Source organism: Xenopus tropicalis, chromosome 6 (genome assembly GCF_000004195.4).
Source record: "Xenopus tropicalis strain Nigerian chromosome 6, UCB_Xtro_10.0, whole genome shotgun sequence".
In the NCBI taxonomy this organism is placed as follows: Eukaryota; Metazoa; Chordata; class Amphibia; order Anura; family Pipidae; genus Xenopus; species Xenopus tropicalis.
In genome coordinates this window covers 17,474,971-17,490,768 of record NC_030682.2, presented here as the reverse complement: position 1 = coordinate 17,490,768, position 15,798 = coordinate 17,474,971, and the positions used below count along the sequence as shown (strand labels likewise).

The 15,798-nt window shown below is 44.3% G+C and overlaps 1 protein-coding gene across 1 annotated transcript; it reads left to right on the top strand.

Moving 5' to 3' along the window:
• The first annotated feature begins 4,748 nt into the window (after positions 1–4,748).
• Positions 4,749–14,018, top strand: mnx1 (motor neuron and pancreas homeobox 1). The gene is made up of 3 exons (XM_002935179.5): positions 4,749–5,771; positions 9,296–9,456; positions 13,198–14,018. Exons 1-3 carry the CDS (start codon positions 5,273–5,275, stop codon positions 13,552–13,554), a joined length of 1,017 nt encoding a protein of 338 aa, XP_002935225.2. The 5' UTR covers positions 4,749–5,272; the 3' UTR covers positions 13,555–14,018.
• Positions 14,019–15,798: the final 1,780 nt, after the last annotated feature.

Here is a 15,798-nt window from a genome sequence, read left to right as displayed (position 1 = left end):
AACACACAGGACCCCACACAAACAGGCACAAATAAATACACACACACAGGCATATGCACTTATTACAACAAATATACGTAGATACAAACAATAAACATGCTTACCCGGACATGCACTCACTAACACAGGCTTCTACACACACATATACATACAAAATACTCACACACATATATACAATATACTCAAATATATACAAAATACACACACATACATACAAAATACACACACACACATATATACAAAATACTCACACATACATACAAAATACACACACACACATATATACAAAATACTCACACATACATACAAAATACACACACACACACATATACAAAATACACACACACATATACAAAATACAAACACATACATACAAAATACTCAAATATATATACAAAATACACACACATATACAAAATACACACACATACGTACAAAATACACACATACATATACAAAATACACACAGATATACAAAATTCACACACATACATACAAAATACTCAAATATATATACAAAATACACACATACATATACAAAATACACACACATATACAAAATACTCAAATATATATGCAAAATACACACATAAATACAAAAGAGACAAACACAAATGTGCCAGAATGATAATCTGGAAGAGTAGATAGAGTATAGATAAACCCATTTCCCTTTATAACAAGGATCCCGCTGTGTGAGTAACATTACAAAGCACTTATTACATGTAATCTCAGATAAGACAAGGGGATAACAGTTGTTTCCCAGCAGAGCCCATCACTAGCCTCTCCAGGCAGCAGGGTGCCCGCTGGGGGCTGCAGAATCCCTGGGCAGTGAGGCATTAAGCACATATACTACTTAAAGTTTTAACCTATAAACCATTCTTGGACTGTTACAAACGCTTCATACTGCATTTATAGAGTATTTATTCTATATATCCATGCCAAGGACAGACCCGAATCCGATGGGGATGGCATAAACGTTCGAACGCGATGTAAATCCATTTATTGAGAATAAACGAGCCCTTAACTGTATATATAGGGGTAAATCCTAGGGCTCACACATTACTCGCATTGAGTTGGGCCAAGCACCCTTCTATGGGCGCAGAGCAACTTCTTGATTTTGTATAACTCCAGCCTTGAAAGCCCCGATCCCTTTATTTTATATAATTTATTTAACTCCCATATAAAGCGGTGGCTTTTCTGGAGGTTACAAAGACCCTCAGCGTAAAGCTGCTTAAATATTCACCTGCTAGGGGGCAGCACTGAGTCCTCAAGCTGAACAAACACCTGGGTTGGTTACTCCACTTTATTCCAGGCATATACTCACCTCTATATCTGTTTCTATTAGCTGTAGGTTACTTGGCTATCCATTTATCTTGTATATTAAACGGTAAATTAGCTCTCTTTGCCCTTCAGCCTATAACTTTAATTTATGTCAATCTGTTCATTCATATGTTTATCTCTCTTCATAAAATATCTATATATCATCTATCTAATTATCAATCTATCTATCTAATTATCAATCTATCTATCCATCCATCCATCTATCTACTATTTCTCTGTCTATCTACATCCATATTTTATCAATTTGTATTCAGGGAATTAGAAGACATCAGATTATTGTCTATAGCGGATTACATGGAAAAAATCCCCAATAATATTATTGTGTCATTCCATAAAGTATAAATAAACACAAGGAATTCTGGGAACGAATCCCAAAGAGCTCCAAAAAATCCCATTTACATCCTATAAGAAAGGTCGAATTTTTCACACACACTCTGCTCCTAATTCAGTAGATAGATAGATAGATAGATAGATAGATAGATAGATAGATAGATATAATGATAGGTGATGATAGATGATAGATAGATGATAGATGATAGATGATAGATAAATGATAGATAGATAGATAGATAGATGATAGATAGATAGATAGATAAATAGATAGATAGATAGATAGATAGATAGATAGATCGATAGATAGATAGATAGATAGATAGATGATAGATAGATAGATAGATAGATAGATAGATAGATGATAGATAGATAGATGATAGATAGATAGATGATAGATAGATAGATAATATTATTAATGCTAATGTGTTGGTGCCTGGGGCAGATAGTGGGGCAGTGCCAGTAATGTGCTGTTAGTGATTCCCATTCCCAGCTGGTTAAGCTGGTGCTTTTCCACTCACTGGCATTTATAACCTCAAATAAGAAAAATGATGGTTGGGAGGCAATCTTGGTTACGAAATAAATCAGATTAGTGTGAGTGTGTGTAATAATAACAGTAGTTGGCCAGCTGCTCCTGAACTACAGCTCTCAGTATTCCCAGGCAGAAACAGCTGGCGGGTCCCAGGCTGATTAGCTCAGTTACAGTGTAACCAGGATTCCTGCCCAGTCAATACTCAGGGGGCTGGCAGTGTTAATGATTTATTATACCGGTATCAGTCAGTGGGTAAGAGTTATATAGCGCTTATACAGGCTTATATAGACCAGTGTGTGTCTGTGCCATGTATTCATGCCAATGTGTTTAATGGGGCAACTGGCGAGGCTGTGTGCCAGTGTGTGCCCTATGTTTGTGTGTCCTATGGTGTGTGCCCTATGGTGTGTACCCTATGGTTGTGTGCCAGTGTGTGCCCTAAGGTTGTGTGCCCTATGGTTGTGTGCCCTATGGTTGTGTGCTAGTGTGTGCCCTAAGGTTGTGTGCCCTATGGTGTGTACCCTATGGTTGTGTGCCAGTGTGTGCCCTAAGGTTGTGTACCCTATGGTTGTGTGCTAGTGTGTGCCCTAAGGTTGTGTGCCCTATGGTTGTGTGGCAATATGTGTCCTAAGGTTGTGTGCCCTATGGTTGTGTGCCAGTGTGTGTCTTAAGCTTGTGTGCCCTAAGTTTGTGTGCCAGTGTGTGCCCTAAGCTTGTGTGCCCTATGGTGTTTGCCAGTGTGTGCCCTATGGTGTGTGCCAGTGTGTGCCCTAAGGCTGTGTGCCAGTGTATGCCCTAAGTTTGTGTGCCAGTGTGTGCCCTAAGCTTGTGTGCCCTATGGTGTGTGCTGGTGTGTGCCCTATGGTGTGTGCCCTATGGTGTGTGCCAGTGTGTACCCTAAGGTGTGTGCCCTATGGTGTGTGCCAGTGTGTGTCCTATGGTGTGTGCCAGTGTGTGCCCTAAGGTGTGTGCCAGTGTGTGCCCTAAGCTTGTGTGCCCTATGGTGTGTGCTGGTGTGTGCCCTATGGTGTGTGCCCTATGGTGTGTGCCAGTGTGTACCCTAAGGTGTGTGCCCTATGGTGTGTGCCAGTGTGTGCCCTATGGTGTGTGCCCTAAGGTGTGTGCCAGTATGTGCCCTATGGTGTGTGCCAGTGTGTGCCCTATGGTGTGTGCCAGTGTGTGCCCTATGGTGTGTGCCCTATGGTGTGTGCCAGTGTGTGCCCTATGGTGTGTGCCAGTGTGTGCCCTAAGGTGTGTGCCAGTATGTGCCCTATATGGTGTGTGCCAGTGTGTGCCCTATGGTGTGTGCCAGTATGTGCCCTATGGTGTGTGCCAGTGTGTGCCCTATGGTGTGTGCCAGTGTGTGCCCTATGGTGTGTGCCAGTGTGTGCCCTATGGTGTGTGCCAGTGGGTGCCCTATGGTGTGTGCCAGTGTGTGCCCTATGGTGTGTGCCAGTGTGTGCCCTATGGTGTGTGCCAGTGGGTGCCCTATGGTGTGTGCCAGTGTGTGCCTATGGTGTGTGCCAGTGTGTGCCTATGGTGTGTGTCAGTGTGTGCCCTATGGTGTGTGCCTATGGTGTGTGCCTATGGTGTGTGCCAGTGTGTGCCTATGGTGTGTGCCAGTGTGTGCCCTATGGTGTGTGCCAGTGTGTGCCTATGGTGTGTGCCAGTGTGTGCCTATGGTGTGTGCCAGTGTGTGCCCTATGGTGTGTGCCAGTGTGTGCCTATGGTGTGTGCCAGTGTGTGCCTATGGTGTGTGCCAGTGTGTGCCTATGGTGTGTGCCAGTGTGTGCCTATGGTGTGTACCAGTGTGTGCCTATGGTGTGTGCCAGTGTGTGCCCTATGGTGTGTGCCAGTGTGTGCCTATGGTGTGTGCCAGTGTGTGCCCTATGGTGTGTGCCTATGGTGTGTGCCAGTGTGTGCCTATGGTGTGTGCCAGTGTGTGCCCTATGGTGTGTGCCAGTGTGTGCCTATGGTGTGTGCCAGTGTGTGCCTATGGTGTGTGCCAGTGTGTGCCTATGGTGTGTGCCAGTGTGTGCCTATGGTGTGTGCCCTATGGTGTGTGCCAGTGTGTGCCCTATGGTGTGTGCCAGTGTGTGCCTATGGTGTGTGCCTATGGTGTGTGCCCTATGGTGTGTGCCAGTGTGTGCCCTATGGTGTGTGCCAGTGTGTGCCAGTGTGTGCCCTATGGTGTGTGCCAGTGTGTGCCCTATGGTGTGTGCCAGTGTGTGCCCTATGGTGTGTGCCTATGGTGTGTGCCAGTGTGTGCCCTATGGTGTGTGCCAGTGTGTGCCTATGGTGTGTGCCAGTGTGTGCCCTATGGTGTGTGCCAGTGTGTGCCTATGGTGTGTGCCCTATGGTGTGTGCCAGTGTGTGCCAGTGTGTGCCTTATGGTGTGTGCCAGTGTGTGCCTATGGTGTGTGCCTATGGTGTGTGCCCTATGGTGTGTGCCAGTGTGTGCCCTATGGTGTGTGCCAGTGTGTGCCAGTGTGTGCCCTATGGTGTGTGCCAATGGTGTGTGCCAGTGTGTGCCCTATGGTGTGTGCCAATGGTGTGTGCCAGTGTGTGCCTATGGTGTGTGCCAGTGGATCCCAGCCCAAGCGCTAGATGAGGTTCAGTGGAGCCGCACAGCTGTTGGACCGTCCCATTCATTGACAGGTCTAAGAAGGGGCCAATAGAATCCGCCCTCAAGAGACAAATGTACCAATCCGGGAGGGCGGTTGGAGCGGCCAATAGGCGGGCAGGACGGGCCTTGAAGTGAGAGCAGTGGGGCTGCAGCCGGAGTGAGTGACAGTGCTGGCCGGAGTCCCTGCCCGATACCCGGCGCTGCTCTTTACCTGCTTCTCCCGGGACAAACGCAGCCTCAGCTCTGACCCCCGGCACCGGCTCCCATTCCCCCAGGGGCCACAGCACCAAACGGGCAGAGAGAGGGCAGAGCTGCCCGGGGGGTTACAGCCAGGCACAGGAGCCCTACTGCCCCGCCGGCCGGAGAGTCCCAGTCCCGCTGAGAGGATTCAGCCACTTGGCTCCACACCCAGCAGGAGGCACACGGCCGGAGGGCCCGCACAACTCATGGAGAAGTCCAAGAATTTCCGGATTGATGCTCTCCTGGCAATAGACCCCCCCAAGTCTCAAACGTCCCCATTGGCTCTGGTCACCTCGCTGTCCTCCTCCTCCCTCTCCAACTCCGGGAGCCCCCCGTCCGAGCACACTGACAGCCTGAGGACTGACACCCCCTCCCCCCCAAGGACTTGCGGACTGGTCCCCAAACCGGGCTTCCTCAGCAGCCACCAGCACCCCATTAACATGATGGCTTTGCACCCACAAGCTGCCCCTGGGATCCCCCCCCAGGCCCTCTATGGGCACCCAATGTACAGCTACTCGGCAGCGGCGGCCCTGGCTGCTGGGCAGCACCCTGCTCTCTCCTACCCCTACCCCCAGATGCAGGGTGCCCACCATGCCCACCACCCAGTGGACCCTATCAAGATCAGCGCCGGCACCTTCCAACTGGACCAGTGGCTCAGAGCCTCCACAGCTGGCATGATGCTGCCCAAAATGGCAGACTTTAACTGTAAGTACCCCATCCCCTTACCCGGGTTACCCTAGGGAATTGCACCCTGCTGCCTCCCATTACTACTCCCATAGCCTAAAATAAACATCAAACTAACGCTCTGCCATTTACACACAGGGCTACTAGTAGCAGCTACTTTTTCACGGCTACTAAACTCCAGAAAATCCCCTGCCATAAACAATACTGAGAATTGCCTCTGCTAAAACACACCTAGAGACAATTATCAGTAAATGATCAGCATTGTCTATTTTAGTAGCCACGACAAGTAGCTGCTACTAGTAGCTCTGTGTGTCTGAGAGCAAAGCGCTCATCTCCTTTATTAACTACACACCAGTATACAATCCTATATACACATATACACACTGTATATACTATACACTACACCTTGTACCTAACATTCACAGCTTTGTTTCTAAGCAGAATAGAAATACTTGTGTGTATCAATTATATTGGCAACAATTATATTTATTACAGATATATATCATTTACATGGATACTTCATTAACACATCACTATAAGAAAAATACTTTTTATTTCACCCAATTAAACCCAGTTTAGACTGGAGTAATATTTTGACGGTATTAAAATAATGACATCCCGTTTTGCTGCATATAATCCGTTTATAACCGCCAAATATATTACTTTTTGCTCTTATTTGAATTAAATCTTGTGAAACCAAATACAGCCCCTCTCTATCTGCACATACACACACATACACACACATACATACACATACACACACATACACACACACACACACAAATCGGTATAATTAGAAGCGTATAAATGAATTACCCGTACACATTGCTATTAAGATGCAAAGAACAAATAATATAATAAGTACGTATAAACTCATCTTACCTGTCTATACTGTACAAATATTACATTATGGCACCGTTATAACCGTCTGGTTTAATAACATATCTATATAACCATGTAGCAATATTTGTAGGTACAAATTGTGTTTATTTCACAACAGAAAGTAGATACGAATTCCACCGTTGTTTTTTTTTTTTTTTTATTAATAAAGCCATACCGAATACAGACACCTATAATAAATGTATAGAAATAATTCGAATAATACGCATTAAATATATATTATGTATTAATAAATAAATTGCTTATTTAAAACTGCAATTACATAAAGGTCTCATTGGACAGCACTAAGTCGATCGCTAAATGAACGTTCGTATTGTTGTATTATTCCTCTACTGTTTTATTATGGGGACTCTCCCTATAATAAAACAGTACAGGAATAATAGAACAATTTTCCTATAGGTCCCTTTGTTTTACCAATAGCAAGCTAGTTATTATATATATTATTATATATAATGTGTGTATATTAGTGTAGTGGTGTGTCACACCAGCATGCCTTATCTGTCACTGTAGTGCTATACACATGGGAGATTCAGGGCTAAACAAGAGGCTGCTTGTTGCCTTGCATGTAACAGGGGGCTGGGGGGGAAGCTGGGCATTAGTCAGCCTGTCAGTGGGGCTGATATTTGTGCTGGGAAATGTCAGACAGGTGAGAGATTCTGCCTTTCCATAGCCTGCCCATGCATCCCAATGTGTATAAACACAGCCATAGAGTCCCAGCAATCACAAACCCAAGCTGAGACCCCCCATCTCTGCCATAATATTACCCCTTCCCCTACTGCAGATAAAGCGATTTGCAGAAAAGCCTGGACAAAATTACATCTATTTTTCACATTTGTGTCCAGCCATTGAATGGGTAACACTTCCAGAGACGAAGGTCTCCTCCAATTTCCTTTGCACTTGGGCTGTAGACGTCTTTTTTTTCGTGCCTGGGATTCGGTGTGGGGCTTTTTATGACATTAATAAAGGATGTAATGTATAAAAGGTGTAGCGATCAAACAGAGCTGTGAAATGCTTGTAGTCTTTTATTAAACATGGCTTTTTTATGGAGGCAGGGTAACATGTGTGCTACACGGAGAGCAAAGCAAGGCAGAGTCTGCAGGGCCCTTATACACAGGCCTGGGAAACGCGATCGAAATAATCGTTTAGCTGGATTTAGTAAACCAGTCCCCAATGTTGTGACTATTGCCCTCTGGGGAGGGGAGATTCCTCTCTATATAGACAACCCCCCCCCCAAGTTTATTTCATTTAATTAGACTCATTTCTGTATTGGCAACAACTGCTGCGTTTGTAGAACGAAATCGCCGTCGGTTCTCCTTGCGAAATAAAGAAGTTTTCGCTTTTTTTTTTTGCGTCGTTAATATCATGTGTCGTAGTGCTAATTAGTCATTAATTTGATCGTGTATTATTATTATTATTATTGCATTTATTTTACCCTACTTACATTATTTAGTTTAAAAGTAACGCCACCCAAAAATCAATTATTCGCACAAAGAAAGAAAATATCCTTCGAACCAAATTTCCAACTTATATTGTCAGTTAATGTATAGATATGATAGTTATTATAGTAATAAATTAACCCCTTTTGTTCTCTGGTTTTGCGTCCTAAAATAATATATAAAAAATGTGTTTATCAGCTGCTTTCGCTTAATTCCATGAGTCAGAACCAGCAGTGCTACGACTTTAACCAATTATGGAACATTTGTAATAAATGTATATCTGAAAGTTGCAAAAAAAAAAAAAGTTTGCCGTTGAGTTCCCCTTTAATATAGGTTTACAATATATATTTATTGTACCTTTGGTAAATATACCTTGTGGTTTTGCATATAAACAGCCCACAATAGGTGTGTAGGGTCGGGTAAATCTCTGGCTTGCTTTGTGCTGATTGATCAATCAGATAGAAGGGTTTAAATGGCCGAATTAAAGGCAAAGCTCACACTCCTGAATAAACACGGTGTTTACCTGATAAGGAGCTTATTAGAGAGGATGAAATGAGTGTAACAAGCCTTATCTCCTGCTGATTAGCAAACCAAAGACTCCACTTTCTTTCCTTTCCTCTGCTTAATTGCAATGAGAGAGGTTCCGGCGAGTGATTGTCTCAATTAGCGATCAGTCGCAGCGAGGTCGCAAGTCATGGCGACACATTTAATTCCATATTCCGTGTATATTTGATCGCTGGTTAAGCTGTAATGCTCTCATAGCTATGCACGAATTGTAAGGAAATTCTATACACTATGAAACTGTATATGGAATATAGATATTTATATAGTTATAAGCCAGACGGACCCAGGGGAAAATGGAGAACACTGAGGGGCAAAATAAAAAAGTAGCAAAGGGCAAAAGGCAGAAACACTGATTTGTTTGTAAATTGTTGCCATACTGATTCCGTAGTGATTTTCCATGGTCTGTCCCCCCAGAGTGGGTTTAGTTGACCTTGAAACGTATATAGCAATGCAAATAAACTGTGTTTGGGGTCCGGTGAATACCCAGCCATAATAAAGAACCTGTTATATAAATAGAAGGGTTTATTAATGGATATATATATATAGAGAGAGAGATGGAGTAAACGATCTATTAATATCATTACTGTTATTGTGTGTATGGAGGGGAGAGTATATATTTATGTTGTGCTATTTTGCCCCCCCCAGCCCAGGCCCAATCCAACCTACTGGGAAAGTGCAGAAGGCCCCGGACAGCCTTTACCAGCCAGCAGCTCCTGGAGCTGGAGCACCAATTCAAGCTGAACAAGTACCTCTCCAGGCCCAAGCGCTTTGAAGTGGCCACTTCCCTGATGCTCACCGAGACGCAGGTAAAGTTCTGGGCGTTTAATCGCCTGTAACAGCCCCCCCCCCCCCCACTCTCCCACATCAAACACTATTGGCACAGAGAGGTTTCAATCACAAGCACCTCTTAAAATCGGATATTGCCTTCCTATGGCATCCCTGCAAAGCTTTGATTCTCTGGCCCACAATCGCTTTATTATATTCAACACCCGACCTCATTCTCACCACTTGGTCAACTTGGTTCTGTTCTTACATATATATATGTTTTATATGAATAATGGATTCCCAGTTCTACAGACAACACAGACTTTCCTTCACTGAAAGAATGAGGTTTTCCTCAGTCCCAGCCCAATATAAACAGGACTCTCTCCCTGCACTAAACCTCTCATTCTGGCATCAGCGCTAACACCTGTTTAAAGTGCTATTCTGGCCTTTAAATGTACATTTAGTTTTGGCCCCCATAATAACTGTAATTATGTCCTCTATTTGTGCAGTCATTCTGGCTCTTACACCAAATGTAATTAGTAATCCAGGGATCAACTGTACTTTTTGTCATCTATATATCTAGCATTTCTGGCACCGATATCAACTGTTCTTCTATATCTGTAGTATTTATAACACCTGTATGAAGTGTACTTTTGTCCTCTGTATCTATAGTAATTCTGGCACCTACATCACCTGCAATTTTATTTTCTGTCTCTAATTATTCTAGCCCTTTATAAAGCCCCTATATAAACTATCCTTCAGGGATCTATTGTATTTCTGATCACTAAGTTTAGGACAAACTGAATTGATTACCTTACTAGAGGAGGAGCCTGGATACAGGTAACATGGAGTCATGTGATATAGGTGCCAGGAATACAGCAGATATAGGTATTTAGAAGGAATATAACGGAGGTGCCGGGTATACAGCCAATGGGGGGGGGGGGGGGGGGGGCAGGGATACAGAACAGGAGGCATTAGGCAGGTGGCAGGCTGATGTAGTAAATGGCAAAATGAAAGGTGAAATTAGTGCCACCTAAGGGCCTGAGTCAGACACTCCATGTTTTGTGGATAATTCGGAGCCATAGTTATGATAGTGCCAGTTAGCTGTATTCCCCCTGTATAGGCAGCCCCTGTGGCTGCAGAGCCAACAACCAATCAGTAATGGCAGGGGCAGCAGCCTCAGGTATAGCGAAGTGTACATCAGTGGCACAAGTATTCCTACCTGTAAATCTGGAATAGCCCCAGTGGCAATACTAGGGTACTCACACAGGGGGTATTGGGCAAATCAAACTGGTCATGTAGCAGTGCTCAGGCAGACAGTACTAGGGTACTCACACAAGCAGTATCAGGGTAATAGGGTACTCACACAGACGGTACTGGGGTAATAGGATAGGCACACAGGCAGCATTAGGGTACTCACATAGGCAGTACTAGGGTAACAGAGTACTCACACAGGCAGTACTAGGGTAACAGAGTACTCACACAGTACTGTGCTATTCCCATTTTGCCCTGATCTGTGGAAATATGGAATAATTGTGAGCAAACTACGCCACTCAGCCTGCACCCAGGATTCTAATGATCTGGGATTCCTGGCTTACCCCTAGCACCCTACTCCATGCTACCCCTGGCACCCTACTCCCGGCTGCCCCTGGCACCCTACACTCGGCTACCCCTGGCACCCTACTCCTGGCTACCCCTGGCACCCTACTCCATGCTACCCCTGGCACCCTACTCCCGGCTGCCCCTGGCACCCTACACTCGGCTACCCCTGGCACCCTACTCCTGGCTACCCCTGGCACCCTACTCTCGGCTACCCCTGGCACCCTACTCCCGGCTACCCCTGGCACCCTACTCCCTGCTACCCCTGGCACCCTACACTCGGCTACCCCTGGCACCCTACTCCCTGCTACCCCTGGCACCCTACTCCCTGCTACCCCTGGCACCCTACTCCCCGCTACCCCTTGGCACCCTACTCCCTGCTACCCCTGGCACCCTACTCCCGGCTACCCTTGGCACCCTACTCCCTGCTACCCCTGGCACCCTACTCCCTGATACCCCTGGCACCCTACTCCCCGCTACCCCTGGCACCCTACTCCCCGCTACCCCTTGGCACCCTACTCCCTGCTACCCCTGGCACCCTACTCCCGGCTACCCCTGGCATCCTACTCCCTGCTACCCCTGGCACCCTACTCCCTGCTACCCCTGGCACCCTACTCCCTGCTACCCCTGGCACCCTACTCCCTGCTACCCCTGGCACCCTACTCCCAGCTACCTCTGGCACCATATTTACCCCTGCCACTGCTGGGCAGCCCCGAAATGTGCCACATATATTGTATATTATGCATTTGCATTTATTATTGTAAATGCCAACTCAGACACTAGGCATAGGCTTGCCTATACACAAACACATCATTATGTCTATATAATTGAGCTATTCTATTCATCTATTTATTTGCTTAATTCTTTATGAATTAACATGGGTTTTGCGCCTTTTTCTGATGCTAAAAATAGTTGTTTATTTTTTTTAACAGACACAGGACATGTATTGTAATTGAATTCCCTGGGTGCATACAGGCTTGACAGCTCCGTCCCACAATACTCAGGGTGATGGTTAATTGTCAATAATTACAGCCCCTGGTGCTTTGCGCCCTAATAAATAAATTCCCTCTGTGTCCGGGGCTTTGCCAAGCGCCATTCCGCAGCCAAAAGCCATAATGTATTAAACGAATCCCAATCAGTGGCCCCACATACTCCCCAATTAATAAGGGAAGATTCGTTTTATGTTTGATCTGTATAATGGCACAAGTAAAAAAAGAAAATGGGTACTTGATGATAATGATAATAATTGCTATTAAAATTTGTTTCGTTTTGTAAAGTGACCCAACCCGCACAAAATAAAACACTATCCACCTCTGCAACTGCGATCTGCAGTCTTTGCGACTGATCCCTGTCTGCCCTATAGACTGCCATCCTCTTATTTTCAGCACCAAACACCTACAGGGACAGGTTTTATTGGGCACTTGTATTTAGGTGCAACAGAGATTTACAGTAACATTTCGTTTAAATGAATCACCACCTCCCATTGCGCCATCCACTAACTGAATGTGTTGTTTTATTTTAGATAAAACTGCGCAAATTATAATAGATATATATATTCTTGAAATAAAGTGAAACAAAGTTTATTTAGTGTACCAACATTTCGTCCTTTTTTAAGACCGTTGTCAAAGCATATATATATATATATAGATATACATAGAGAGAGAAAGAGAGAGAATAGTGTAACCTATGTTGCAAAATATACGAATATTTTATATTACAGAAGGGTTCCATGACCATAGCAAGACAAGAGGTGAAGGCTCAGGTCATGGACCTTGAAGATGACTTCTAATATAATTATATTTTACAATGGGGTACATTATATTGTATAATAGGCAAGTTTCAGTGGGTCCATGTGAAACAAATAATGATCTTATATCTCCTTCTGCCCCTTTGATGCTGACTTTTAGACGCAGACACAGGGTGGGTCAGACTGTTAGCTCCATTACATGCTTAAAAGGGATGGTTCATCTTTAAGTTTACTTTTTAGTATGTTATAGAATGTACTATTCCTAGCAACTTTGCAGTTGGTCTTCATTAATGTTTTTTGTTTTTTTTTAATTATTTGCCTTACTCTTGTACATCTTTCCAAATGGGAAGGGGGGGGGGGGGCAACTGACTCCAGCAGCCAGTGGTTATTATTACAATGGCTCTCATTAACCATTTCGTGTCCTTTCCCCCATCAGGTGAAGATCTGGTTCCAGAACAGACGCATGAAGTGGAAGAGGAGTAAGAAAGCGAAGGAGCAAGCGGTGCAGGATGCGGAGAAGCAGCAGAGGGCAGGCAAGGGCAGCTGTGAGGAGAAGTGCCCAGAGGAGCTGCAGGAAGACAAGAATTCCTACCATCTCCACCCCAGGGGGGATCCCATCAAGGGCAACAGCCGCCTGGTCAGAGACTATAGCGACAGCGAAGAGGAGGAGGATGAGGAGGACAGGGAAGAGGAGGAGGAGGAGGAAGGCCACAGAGAGGAGAAGCGCTTTTACCATCATTCTTCTGACTGCACATCAGAGGAAGAGGAGAGCAGCCACAACAAGGGCCACTGAGCCGGGATCAGTGTGGGGCAGCGCCATGGGCACATCATTGCCCCCCCATGAACTGTATTAGAGGAGCCATCTGATCATTGTGTTGTGCTACCACCTACATGCTGGGGGGGGCGCTCTCTCAGGCAATCAGACTGTCCCTTCAGCACCACGGAGAGTGCATTGCCCCCATCAGCCGCAGACCAGACTGTATTAGCCGCATACTGACGCTACAGGGTGCGACTTGTTCCTGGGCAGGGTAAATGGGGGTTAGAGTAGCAACTGGGAGCCCCCCCCCCCCCCCAACTCTGTGTTAATACCATTAATAGGAAACCTGCTGGACACCTGAAGGCTACAGTATATGCTGTCTTTATTTTTGTACATTGTATTTATAAAGGAAAATACCTCTACATATGCATGCTAAATTATTATTTAGCTCCCTCCATCATAACGATGGGATGTAAAATAAATTTTGTTTTGTACTTGTATTTATCTAGACTTTTATTTGCACAGTTATAAAGAAAGCTGAGAGATAATAGGGATATGGTTTTAAGTTGTCTCTAAACTGTCTAAGATATGTATGTGCTGGGTCATGTGTCCATTAACCTGTTCATATATTCCTATTGGGATTATTAGCCCCTCTGTTGCCTATCCCTATCTATATGGCTCCCTTTTTTATACCCATCTTTATCCCTTCATCTTTTCTTTCTTTCTTACTTTTTCTTTCTTTCTTTCTTTCTTTCTTTCTTTCTTTCTTTCTTTCTTTCTTTCTTTCTTTCTTTCTTTCTTTCTTTCTTTCTTTCTTTCTTTCTTTCTTTCCACCAGAGGCACAAACCTTAGACCATAGGCCCAATTTCCAAGCTATTTATTTCTGTCCCCACTCAGCCTCTTTATTCTCCTCTTTTGTTCCATACTATACTCTATGCTTCTATTTATTCTCTTTGTTCCCATATGGAGACAGGGAGTGACCATGACATAGGCCAAATGGTTAGGACAGGCTGACATTATGGAGCCTTTGCCTTTCCTTCCATCCACACTTTTATTTTATTTTTCCTCCGTGTTTCTCTAATCGTTAGCATCGCTGGTTTGCATACCCTGAATTATGCAGCACTTTATAGTAATTTCCCCTCTTATCATATATTTAATTCAATGGAGTTTAAATTATTCTTTAGGGCCCTGTCTATTTCACTCTAAAAGGCTAAATCTTCAAAAAAAAAGAATTCTATCTATATGTACATACCTTTCATCTCTGCCAGTCCCTTTTGTTCTTACCCTCTTTGTACCTCTTGTTCTGTATATCTAATTGCACAAGTGTAGTGAATGTAAGGGCAACCAAGACTCACCTATCGGAGGCCAAACAGCAATATCCTACTTATAGGCCTATATCTAAATTTGGGTACACTGTAGGTTTTTCTGCCCAATTTCTATGTATATTTTTATTTATCCCTATGAGTGGCAGATTGGCAGCTCAGACATAGCAGTATTTCAACCCCAGACTGTAGTGAAACAGCGCCCTCTAGCTGCCACAGTGGCAGAGCCCTTCCTTCACCAAGTGGTTTAATCTGATGCCAGGGTTTTTATGTTATCCCTAGTGGAAAAAACAGACATGCAAAATGAAAAGATTTATTGTTTTTCAAACAAATCTGTATAATATTCTTTTAAATGGGAAGTAAACCTCATTTTTTTTTAACAAGAGCTAAATGTATATGGCTTGTTCTGAACCTACTTTTTGCCTTTTATTTAATATATCTTACTGTCTATGGTTTCCTGTTTCTTTCTTGCACTAAACAAGAAATTGAATCCACTTTCACCTTCTAATTTCCTGACTGGCTTCCTGGTTCTGCTGTTAGTGGAGCAGCTGCTAGTAAAACCAATGACAAGTCCACAGATAAGCCCTCTGTATATTGGGGCCCTTTACACAAAGTTTTATTTAGGTCACGCCTACATTTTAGCCATGCCTCTTTTGACCACACCCACTTAAGGTCACAGCCACAACATATAAAATGTATAGATGTCTAATTATATGAAAATGAATCACATTGTACAGTGCTGCAGTTGTCACACTGCTGTTGCTGTCAATGTAAAAGCAGCTCCCCTATGCCTGGGGTGCTTCAGACTAAACAGGGACAATATTTGAGCCAATGGTTTCTGGCAGGAGCCCTGTATAGTCTGCAAAGTGCAATTCTGAGAGCAATTGCCATGTTTTTTTTCCCCACAATGCAGCAAATTGGGCGCAGTTATGCCACATATTTTCTAATTCTGTCTGGA

Coding starts and splice junctions, on each gene's coding strand:
- mnx1 (XM_002935179.5), top strand. CDS start 5,273: ATGGAGAAGTCCAAGAATTTCCGGATTGATGCTCTCCTGGCAATAGAC. Junction 5,772..9,295: donor CAAAATGGCAGACTTTAACT/GTAAGTACCCCA, acceptor TGCCCCCCCCAG/CCCAGGCCCAATCCAACCTA. Junction 9,457..13,197: donor TGATGCTCACCGAGACGCAG/GTAAAGTTCTGG, acceptor TTCCCCCATCAG/GTGAAGATCTGGTTCCAGAA.